The sequence below is a fragment of the Theropithecus gelada genome, chromosome 1 (genome assembly GCF_003255815.1).
Source record: "Theropithecus gelada isolate Dixy chromosome 1, Tgel_1.0, whole genome shotgun sequence".
Lineage (NCBI taxonomy): Eukaryota > Metazoa > Chordata > Mammalia > Primates > Cercopithecidae > Theropithecus > Theropithecus gelada.
In genome coordinates, this window is record NC_037668.1 from 144,970,451 (window position 1) to 144,982,928 (window position 12,478).

The window sequence follows — 12,478 nt, forward strand, 5'->3', positions numbered from 1 at the left end:
GAAGGCAGGTATCATGAGGGTTGCCTCAAAGTCTGTCCAATACAAATTTTACATAAACCAATGAAGTACACGTTTGTTGTTTGACAAAACAAACCAAACTGAATACTTTGGAAATACTAGATAAAAGTTGCTAGACTGCTGTCCAACTAGGTGTGGGCAAGATAAATGTAAAAGATTGGAAAAAAATCTAGGCTTCTGCTCTAATTGCTGCCTGAGTGTCATTCAATTCTCTCATTAATTAAAACAAAACAAAACTGGAAACAGTAGGAAGTGTATTATGAACTTATGAGTGTGATCTGTACAAGGTAAATAAAGCAGAATGATAACTGGCAGACCCAAACTAAAAAAAAAAAAAAAAAAAGAAAAGAAAAGAAAAAAGAAAAAAGCTTTAGCCCTACATGAAAAGATTAATCAATGCATATACATTTGTGTGTACAACTGAAGTGTTAAATGTTTATATAACTTTTAATAATTCCTCACTTTAACCTGCTTTTTTCAATTAACAGTTCCTTACTACACTATGAAAGAGGGCTTTTACTTTTACTCTAATTGGCACAGGCATTTCCTGTGTACTAGGAAGTGTGGCCCATTAAGCCACATGAATAAGCCATGTTGGTTTCTGGATTCTAACTCCTCTTCTTTCTCTTGTCTTGACAAAGCACATCACATTACAGAATACCGAAGACAACACTGTCATATGAATAATCTTGAATTGACTCTAGTTACTTTTTATGAAATTACTGGCAAATTTGGTAGTTTTCTCTTAGAATCAGCTGGGACATATCTCAAAACTAACAAACATACTGATGTTTCCCGGCAGCTCCATGTTTCAGAACTACTAATCTAAAGAAACAGACTGGCAGCATATTCTTCAGGTATTCCTCCAAAAGCATTGGGGTGTTTTTTTGTTTATTTAATTATTTCATAAGTTGGGCTTTTGACTGCAATGAGTTAATAAATTTAATCCCTGACTGGTACCTGGAATGTAGTTATTCCGTTCTACAAAGAACAGACATGAGCTGAGGGATAGGATTAAAATCATTTTGTGAAAACTGGGGCATCCACAACAAAAACAGCACCTAAACAGAAGGCCACTCCACTTCCATCCGGAGAAGAAGCAAGAAAAAGAGTTGTAGGCAGGGCCAAAGTTCTAATCATAACTTTAACTGGAATTTTTAATTCCAATTAAAACAACAATACACAGCCATTGGGTTCCTATATCTTAAATATCTCTTGAGTACATTGTTCAATCCTTAGTTTCCTCTCCTTCAGCAGTTTTGGACAAAGAGAGAGAAAAAAACATAAGCGATAACAATAAGATGTGTGTGGGTTTGGGTGTGTGTTGACTAAAAATGATAGGCAGTTGTCGAAGAATGGTTGCTGTTAGAAGGAGCATCAGGATGTTTTACATGGTATACTGAGTAAGGATAATGGAATACCAGATTCCTACCCCATCAATCATCTCTCCTCCCAAAGAAACACTTGAATTGTCAGCTGGATTTCGATCCCTGTTATGAAATGAACTGTGTTCCCCGCAAATTCATATGTGGAATCCCTAATGCCCAGTGTGACTATACTTGCAGACAGGGACTTCAAGGAGCTATTTAAGGTTAAGTAAGGTCAGAAGGGTGGAGTTCCAATCCAATATGACTGGTGTCCTAAAAAGAGGAAGAAATGTCAGGGATGAACTAGTCATGTGCAGGCCAAGGAGAAAGACCTCAGGAGAAACCAAACCTGCCTACACCTTCATCTTGAATTTCCAGACTCTAGAAAGGTGAGAAAATTTCTGTTAAGTCACCCAGTCTGTGGTATTTTGTGATGGTCCTACTAGCAGACTAATATGATAACCCTCCAAATCTAGAGAATTTTGGCCAATTGAAAAGTATCACATGGCTTCAGCAAATGTCTAAGATATCTCTTCCTCTCCAGGACTCCCCTCAACCCCTGCCTAACTCTTTATTTTCCAGTTGGCTGCATGAAAGAAAGAGACTGAAGCTAATGGCAGAGTTTTCTGCATGAGCTGCATGAGGCAAAAGGCAGCAGGGAGAGGGAGAGGAAGAGCCACATATACATATGTGATCTTTTAACCCAGGGCAGATCCTCATCAGCAAGGTGCCAATCTTCACACTTCTTTGGGTCAGTGGAGAGAGTTAAATGGGCATTTAGACTATGAAAAGAGGTTTGAAACAGAGAGTTATTCTTTAAAAAGTTAATTACTGTATATGTCACATGCTCCAGGTACAAGTACAAAAAATAGAGGTATTTTTAAGAATAGTAGTGCCATGCTACTATTTGAGTTTCTGATGTTAATTTTCAGTTCTTTTTCTTTCTCATTTTCAAACTGTGATGTCACACAATGTTGCTAGCAAATGTAAATTTAGTAAGAGAGCTCTGAATTTACTATTCCCCTTCGAATTTACTGTTTCAGGTTTGCTGTAGGCTGGAAATTAAGGCCAGAGTTTGCTAGAATTGTGTGTTAAATTAGGAAAATAAGACAGGAGTGAAGGCCCGAGATACGTCTTCTATATCACAGCTATTCTAGTTGTTCAGAGGCCTTTATTGTTTCCTTCTTGGTTCTTGGCTTTGTTCCAGATAACTAAAGTTAGTAAACAATCTTCAATTCTTTGGAGATATTGCCTTTTCAATTGGGTCTTTCCTGGCTAGAGCTTAGGTCAGGAATAGCCAAACCCCATTAGTGTCAGTCAACATTTGCCTCAATTATGTGCATTTTCCTTGTCTCTTCTCAAGTGCTCTTTGTTCCTTCCTATCTCTTCCATTCTTCTGCTAGTACTCTTTTTGTGATGAGAAAAATTCTGCCATTTTTAGAACTAGCCAACTGGACATGGCTTAAACAATCATCATTCCAGTTACACCCAAAGTGTCATAGTCAGGGGCCAGTCAAATGCACATAGTCTTCTCTCCATCAGACCTGCTCACCAGTCTGATAAAGTTGCCCTTGATCTCCTCAATGTTACATGACTTCTGCATCGCTTGCTTGATCTTGAGGCAGAAGGAGAACACTGTGGTCACTGGGAGCTTGACAAAGGCAATGGTTGAGCTCGTTCCTCCTGAGAGAGCTATTCCAGGCTGTCTTCAGAGTCACAGTAAACTGGGCTAGGAGAAGGCTGGCACACAGTTCCTGTGCCTTACAACACAGCCTTCTTCACCTTTCAAGGACTGTGCTCTGATTTGGGTTTTAGGAGGGTTAGGAACCCTTCTTTGTCTTCACTGCAATCTTTGTAAAACTTCTATCTGTATCTTTGACAGTTTACTGGCCTATTAATATGAAGTATGGGCGTGGCTTTACCCTGAAGGTGACATGCAGTTCCAAGAGACTGCTAGGTCCTTGTCTAGACTATCTCAGAAGTGCCATTTATTGAGGGATTATGTGTATATATGTATATATATTTTATCTACGTTAACAGAATCCTACAGATTAAACTTTCAGCTTTTTAAATTCTAGGATCATCATGTCATTTCTTTTTTAGCTCTTAGACATCTCATTGGGATGTCAAGTATTTTGTAAAATTATTGCTAGCAGCACTATAACAATTTAAGCTAACTTCTTAAGGTCTTCCTATGAAATTGCAGCACAGAAAGACATCTGAATATAATTAAATGAATACATATTAGGTGATTTATAACTACAACAGTAAAATAATTATTCAGTATTTCTTTATAAAGTTGATAACTTGCAGCCAATTATTCATTGCAAAGTAATAGAAGGAAATACCCTATAAATGATAGCCTGTGTCAGTTTCCCAAAGTTTTGTCTTCACATAGGTAGATTATAAGATTCTTATAAGAAGATTATAAATCTTATAATTTCTTATAAACCAGTACCAATTTCATATTACTAGAATCTCTCCTAAGGTCCTGCACAGCTTTGGGTATAAATCAGTGCTCAGTAAAAGTAATTGTTGGAGATATGAAGTTAAATAATTTCAGAAAGAAGATATTAAAAGTAGCCTAAATTTGAAAAGATGGCCAATTTCATTAGAAATCATGGAAATTAAAATTAAAACTAGATACAACTTCACACCCATAACGTTGGCAAAAGTTTTAAAACATGGTAATATAAAGTGTTGACAAGAATGTGGAGCAATAGTAAATCTCATACAGTGCTGGCTTAAGTAAAAATTGGTACAGCTACATTGGAGAGCAATTTGACATTATCTAGTAAAGTTGAGGTTATGCATGCCCTTCAACCCAGCAACTCTACTTGGAGAGAGACATCCCTCTATATATCTTCTCAAAAAGATATACACAATAATGGTCATTCATTATCTGTATAGTAAAAACAAATAGTTAACTAACTCGAAAAACAAAATAAAATACAAACATAGAACAATAAAATCCACTAACAGGAAAATAAATAGATGTGGTATATTAAGGAGAAAATGGATAAACCATGCATGGCATATTCATACAATGGGATCCAACAATAGCAATAAAAAATAAATGAACAAGGTCAAGCATGGTGGCTCACGCCTGTAATTCCAGCACTTTGGGAGGCCAAGGCAGGTGGATCACCTGAGGTCAGGAGTTCAAGACCTGCCTGGCCAGCATAGTGAAACCCTGTCTCTACTAAAAATACACAAAATTAGCTGGGCTTGGTGGCGGGTGCCTGTAATCCCAGCTACTTGGGAGGCTGAGACAGAAGAATCACCTGAACCCAGGAGGTGGAGGCTGCAGTAAGCCAAGATCACGCCATTGCACTCCAGGCTGTGCAACAAGAGTGAAACGCTGTCTCAAAAAAAAAAAAAAAAAAGGAAGAAAGAAAGAATAAGACTATGTAACTAGCATGAATAAACTATAAGACAATGTTAAATGAAAAAATCCGGTTACAGAAAGATAGGACATTTTAAAATAACAAATATACTATATTTTAAGTACAATCATATGTAAAAAAAAGTTTTTAAAAATTTGAATGGGAATAAGAAAGACCAAATTCAGAATAGTAGTTATTTCTAGGTAGGAAAAGACAAGACTGGAACCAAGAAATGACACATGGGGCTTCAACTGTAGCTGTGATCTTTTATTTCTTTAAAAACAAGATTAGAATAAAACATTTTAGTGTAATAAATAAATATCATGAGAAAGCAACTTTTTTAAAATGGGAAAGACATTTTGAAGTCCCTATCCAAAAATTAAAAATAGACTAGTTTATTATATCAACAAACTGCCAAGCTTAGAAAAACATGAAAATATGACTCTTAAAATAACTAAATAAGAAAAAAGACTGTGACTTTTAAAACAGCCAGATGGTTAGTCTAAACTTCATAGGTGACTTAAATAGTCTAAGCGTCCTTCATTTCCCTCAAGAGAAAATTCTTCCACATTGATTTCAGTATATCTTAAGTAGCTTCTTGAGAACACAGAAATGGATGCTTTGCAGCTATTAAAAACCAAGCAATTAGGATAGAGGTTTTCGGAGTTAGAGGCAGAATACAGGCATTAAACCAAAAACATCAGAAACAAAAAGCGTCAACAAACAAATCAACAAAATGACTACCAAAACTAAAACAAATAAAAATGGAAGTGATTATTTATAAATAACTTGGTTATGAGTGCTTGATTTTATGGAGGTTAAGTGGATTTAACACTGTCAGAGGAATAGGAAAGGTTTTCCTGAAGAAGTAACTCTAGGCTGAAATGGGAGGAATGAGTAAGGACTAATTAAGGGAAGAGGGGAGATAAGCCTTACCCAGAAGGTGGGAGAAAGTTGCAAAGGCCTGGTAACTGGAATAGAGTATGAATAGGAGCAGATGAAAATCACTAAAGCTGCAGGAGTTGGGGAAGAGGAGAGTAAAGAGAAGCTATGGGGAGTTCATGGTCCATGAGGTAGAAAACGAAGGTAGGACCTTTATACCATGTTAACAAATTTGATTTTTGGACTACAAACAATAAAATGCCATCTGAAAGTTTAAACAAAGGGATAGCATATTCAAAGACGTATTTTGCATCCTTGACGACTTTTAAACTCTATGTATTACATTTTAAACTCTCTCTGTGTGTGTGTGTGTGTGTGTGTGTGTGTGTACGTACATACGTACATAAAGTGGATGCAGTTAGAAGGCTACAAGAAGATAATAGTGACTTTGTCTAAACTGGGCATGATGGAGAAAGATAAAAGCAGATATTTTCAAAAGAGATATAAGAAATAAAATCAGCAAGACTGAAAATTCCCAAGTCACAGTCATAGATTGGGAAAATGAATAAGCATTAGGTAATGTTTCAGATAATTCTCAAGACATTCAGAGTGATTACTGAATCTAACCTTAAAGAGATATTCCTCCCTGAAGATTATGTATGGCTGTCAAATTCTAGGTTGTCAAGCTTACTAAACTCAAAATCTGAAAGACTGGAAGTTTTAATTTGAGGGATATTAGCAAACAGATTTTTGATATACTCTTTGGATATGCTTGCTCTGGAAGATATTCTTCATATTTGGATGCACATCTGTATGTTAAAAATGCCCAATTATATGTCATTGAGCCCTTTCTCCAGTAATTAAAGAAGGCTAACAAGGTTTAGAAAAGTCAGATTTTTGGTCACTAAACTGCACCGTTTGTTTTTCTCAGCAAATTTGATGATCACATCCTCAACATTTAAACTGTTGGTATTTTAGCCAGATATTAATATTATTGGTATCACTTTTAAAACACTTGTTTAAACACCTTTTCCCTCAAAATCCCCATATTTCAGCGTGAAAAGTATACTTCCCACCAATTCTTCATATGATTTTATGTTAAACCCTGTTTTCAGTATTTTGTCCGAAACCAAATCAAAATTAAAAGCATCTTGCCAACCGCTAATTTCATGGAGAAAGAAACAGTGGGTAACTGGGCATCAGGCATAATCTTATTTATTCACATGGTAGTATTATTCCTTGCAGAATATCCCCACCTTTAAATTTCAAAAAAGCTCTAGGGGTATTTCATCATTATTGATTAAAAGATATGCAGTCTACATACCATTTCACAAAATAATAATTCTCTTATCACTTATGTTTTTGTTGGGCCACGTAAGAACTAGCCAAACTGTTCTTCAAATGATCCACACACGTGACAAGAACTGTATGAAAGAATTACTCAGCACATAAGTGGTTTTGTTCAGCTATAAAGTGAAATATGCTATATAGCATGTATATGTGAGAGTAGCTGATATTTCAATATATGCCCAATAGTAACATTTGTTAAGGAATACTTCCAAAGCACTTCTTCTGCTCGCTCCTTGATAAAAATATTTGTCAATAATTTTGTGATTGGTTTTACAAGTTTGGTTTCTGATAATTTGCTAAAACATATTGAATTCTGAATATTGCTCCCATGGTTCTGTTCTCCTCTCTACCTTTCGTTATGAAATTCTTCAACATGACAAAGATTATTTTGCAGATATTCTGGAAAACTTAATTAGCTTACCAGAGAGGTCTCTGAGCTTTATTCAAAAACTCACAAAAGTTTAAATGGCTTAGGCCACCATTTGACAACATTTTATATAACAAGTAACACACCAGACATGAGTGGTAAATTGATAATTCATTTAATAAAGTCTAATTTTCAGAATTCAATAATTTAAATTTTTTACCCTTTTCCTGTTTGTGTAAAATCACTGTCCTAGCAAAGCAATTCACATTCTATAAAACTTTAATGCAGCAGTCATCTATTATATAATGACATAATTCTGAGTTGTAGTAAGTCTTGTTTTTATTTTCATTACAGATTTTACTAGTTAGGAAATCACTTCTGAACTACTTAGCCACTTTTGTGAATCTGGAACATAAAATAACACAGTAAAACAATGGAAAATGTAAATTAATAAGTAATACACGGAAGATACAAAAATGTTAGCAGAGATTAACTGCACCCTGGTGACTATAAGCTGAGACAGACTTGACACAAACTTTGCCATCTTTGCATAAATTGATGTGTCCGAGTTTCAAAACTAGTGATATCTCTGAGAAAATGATCCTACAACATTTCAAATTTATGAACTATGAAAAATATTGTTTCATTATTTTGCTTTTCCTTCAACATTAGTAGGCTGCTTGAAAGAACCCCAGGAGGCTGGGTGTGGTGGCTCATGCCTGTAATCCCAACACTTTGGGAGGTCAAGGTGGGTAGACCACGAGGTCAGGAGATTGAGACCATCCTGGCCAACATGGTGAATCCCCATCTCTATTAAAAAAAAAAAAAAAATTAGCCGGGTGTGGTGCGTGTGCCTGCAGTCCCAGCTACTCAGGAGGCTGAGGCAGGAGAATCCCTTGAGCTTGGGAGGTGGAGGTTGCAGTGAGCCAAGATAGCGCCACTGCACTCCAGCCTAGGCGACAGAGAGAGACTCCGTCTCAAAACAAACAAATAAACAAACAAACAAACAAAACCCAGGAATCACTAGTGTGGTTCATGGACCCTCTTCTAAAATACATTATTATATGAGGCAGAACTAACGCTTTGAAGAGGAAGAACTAAAAATAGCATCTACCTTAAATACTTTGTAACTATGAAAACTAATTAAATTGGATTCCATTAATTCAAAATATGTAATACAAATAATATGAGCATATTATGGGAACAATATTGAAGCCAAAGATACTTAACAATTCCAAAAACCAAACGTGTTTAAGAGCTTTGTATTTTGGCAGTGTTAAGCAGTTGGTGTATCAACTTTAGATTATTTTATCTATCATTGATGTTTGCAAAGGAAGGCAATAATTCCTATAAATATCTGATACACAGAAGAGGGTAAAGGAGAGGGATCAGCTTAAATTCAGATCAAAACAGAACAAATTTACCCAAACACTTCTAGAAGTGAGATTACAATGAATCCTTATTTCATATAAATGTGCGATAATTACCTGCCTTTTAATGAGTATACCTAAGACATGGAAGCAAATTTTACTATCTTTTCCAATGCTAGGGAAAAATGGATTGTTTTACATTCCATTACTTTTTAGGTATGACTGACTGGGAGATGCCACTGCCTAAATGGGAAAGGTCAAATGCTGAATGTTCTAAACACATGAGAGTTAATGAAGACTTGATCTGTTTTTTCTTCAGAACTTCTAAAAGAAAGCAAATCTATGAACATACATGTAAATCACTTAAAAAACAATCACACACACACAGTGTACTGGCTACATTTAGTGAGTCTTCATCTTTATTTTTATTTTCACAGGTTAAAGAAAACAAAATTGTATCATTTTTTATATGCCTATTTGGAAAAGCAATACCTTATCAACAAGATTAGTAGACTATATGACAGAAATTACTTATCATCAAGAAGTATACATTTTAGCTATTCAGATAAAGAAAGCAACATTCAGTCTCATGTTCACATGTTTCAGTAAGTACAACTTTGTTTATACAACCTTGGAAAAGACAGAGTAGGAGCCGCATTACTGTGTATTCCAGCTAGCACAACAGGCCTGAGTAGTTCTAGATGCCACTTAAAATCACTCAATTTGCTAGGGTAATCCACAGCTAAATACAGGAAAAGTAGAAAAGCTAGGTGAGCCACGGACAGGGACACTGTGTACAGTTATAAAGTCTGTGCATTTTAAATGGGTTCCCAGCACACGGGTGGGCAAAGACATATCCCACTGTGGTTCCAGCCCAGTAAAAAACAGCATCTTTGCGTAGTTAATTGGTCCAGGGAAGATGTCTTTTTGTCACTTACACAAATGCATCACGGTTAGCAAAAAGACTGATGCTAGAAGAAGAGACTTTCTCCCAGAAGAAACTTAGAATACATTATCTCACATTCATGGAAAAAATAGAACCCAGCAAAGTTTTCATGTTCTTACTGGGCGGAAATATCAGTGCTATGAAAAGTTAAACTGGTTGTCAAATTTTCAAAAGAATCTCCAATAAGTACAAAGGCAGAGCTCTAAGAAGAAATCTGGGACTGAGCCAAATGAGAAGAAAGTTTGAATAACACAAACCTAAATTTTTAATCTAATGCTACAATCATAGCAGATGTAAGCACAGCATACTAACAATTTCTTATAAGATTCTTTCTGTTTTAGGAATTCAAAGTCGTTTGTGTTAAAATTACATATGTGACAATGGTCCCATTATATTCTAATAAAAGTCACAATGTACATTCTCTCACTCTATACAAACCTATCATATATGGCATAAATGTTAAAACATTCGTTTCATTTTTAAAGTACTAAAATGCACATCGGAAAAAATTCTCTCATTTAAGTAATTAATGAAGTAACATGAAATAGCTTTGGTTTGCTAAGGCAATCTCCGTCCTAACTGCTTTCTTTTCTCTCTATGTTGTTTCATATTTTCATCCTTTAAAGAAACATTCTTATTTTTTACTGTGAGTTATCTGAAAGACTAGTAGTTCTTGTGGAAGAAGGAAGAAGAGCAAATGAAGCAATAAAAGGAAACTCACCTATGAACAATATTAACTTCTAACTAGATTTTTAATTAAAAAGCTTACCAGCAAGGTCTCTGGACTTCATCTGAAAATTCACAAAAGTTTAAACGGCTTAGGCCACCATTTGTCATTTTATATAACAGCTAAGACACCAGATACTATCAGTAAGTGGATTATTCATTTAATATAAATCTAATTTTCAGAGGTCAATTCTGAATACTTGAAAATACTTCAAAATATTTGAATATTTCAAATCCTGAATATGTATGATACAAGGTTTTATTCTATTGAATAGAAGAGATAAATTTCTTTCATATGGTACATGTATTTAAGTATTAGATAGTTTTCAAGCAACTACTTGGTAAGTCATAAACATTACATTTTATATCATGTCTTTTCTTCACATATTGATGAAATGTAGAATTGTAGCTAACAGAAAATTTAGAATGATTTTACAGAACATCATATATTAATGATAAACTCACATTCTAATTACTTATTAAATTAATTAAATACCTTTTGTAGACTGGTAGGATTTAGCTGAGTTTTGTCTATTATTTTCACAGCAACCTAAAAAAAAAAAAGAATCATTAAACTCTGTTTGAAAAATGCATATTTTAATTAATAAAACTTATAAAAAACCCAACTTTTGTTTTATTCCTAACTAGATATCATTTCGCTCTTTTTAGGTATTCACATAATCAGATAGTAACATTTTGATAATTTGGCAGCCTTAGAATATACTCCATTGACCCAAGTCCTTAATCTTTTGATCCTGAGCCAATGAAATGAAAGCGTTGCTATTTCTTCTAAGTTTCCTTCTTTAAAGTAAAAATCATCCTGTATCTTAACCTTTTACTCATGATCTTTATAAGCAACAATTATAGGGGGGAAGTGGCTTGTAAACTTGCAGTAAGTTAAGTATTATCTGAATAAAACAATTCTGCTGGTAGAGAGATTGGATATCCAAGCTCACTTAGAGCAAACTGACAAAACGGACCTGAATATCTAAGGCTCTGCCCCGTATTCCCTGTCTCTGAATGGCTCCTAGGGTCAGAATAGACAGAAGGAACCAAATTCAATGGGAAACGACAATAATATTATATATAGAGCAAAGTGAAAATTTATTCAAAATATTTTTATTGAGTTTTTTTTTTTTTTTTGAGGCAGGATCTCATTCTGTTGCTAAGGCTGGAATACAGTGGAGCTATCACAGTTCGCTGCAGCCTTGACCTCCTGGGCTCAAGTGACCCTCACCTCAAGCTCCCAAGTAGCTGGGACTACAGTTGCACACTACCATGCCTAGCTAATTTTTGTATTTTTTGTAGAGCCGGGGTTTTGCCATGTTGCCCAGGCTGGTCTTGAACTCCTGGCCTCAAGCAATTATGCCCGCCTCAGCCTCCCAAGGTGCTGGGATTGCAGGCATGAGCCACTGCATTGGGCCTGATTAAGATTTTTTTTTAATATAATGTCCTAATCAGATCTAGTAAACGTTATGTAATACAAAATGTTACACGTTTATTAAAATAAAGTCTTTAACCCTAGTATACAGATATATATACACAATGTACATATATGCAAGTATATAAATCCTTACTATATAAATACATATAAGTTAAAACACATGAGATTTTAGAAATCTAATTATCTTATTACCTGAGAAAACCACCCACACAGAAGTACTTGTTCAATGTAGTCTCTAAATACATACAAATTAGCAGGTGACTTTCTACATATTTATACCTAACTTATCTCAAGCAGCGAGAACTTTTGTTCCTGAGGGTTGGGCAGCAATGGAAATCAGAAATGTTCACAGAAATCATATAATGAAAGTCAACATCTGAGGAAAGCTCATCTGCAGCACACCTGATTGATAAGATGCTAATATGTATGAATGATTCTTTTCTAAATATTAAAAGGTCAACCTTTATGCCATGATAAACCTCTGCCTACTAATGTTCCATTCACACATACCCCAGTGTTTACCATATTGAAACTGTCATTTACTCCCAAACATGAGCTATAAGGAAGCTTTAACAAGACTCCAGAGAGGTCCAGGCAGATATTAAAAGGCATTGTGCAAACT

The 12,478-nt window shown here is 35.1% G+C and overlaps 1 protein-coding gene across 4 annotated transcripts in view; it reads right to left on the minus strand.

Annotated features, from left to right (window-relative positions):
• The window catches only part of MARK1 (microtubule affinity regulating kinase 1), a 141,788-nt gene that overhangs the window by 70,631 nt on the left and 58,679 nt on the right, over positions 1 to 12,478 (minus strand). For all 4 annotated transcript variants that reach the window (XM_025387443.1, XM_025387462.1, XM_025387453.1 and 1 more), the window contains exon 3: positions 10,909 to 10,962. In XM_025387443.1, coding sequence (XP_025243228.1) covers positions 10,909 to 10,962 — 54 coding nt within the window. The remainder of the gene's footprint in view (positions 1 to 10,908; positions 10,963 to 12,478) is intronic.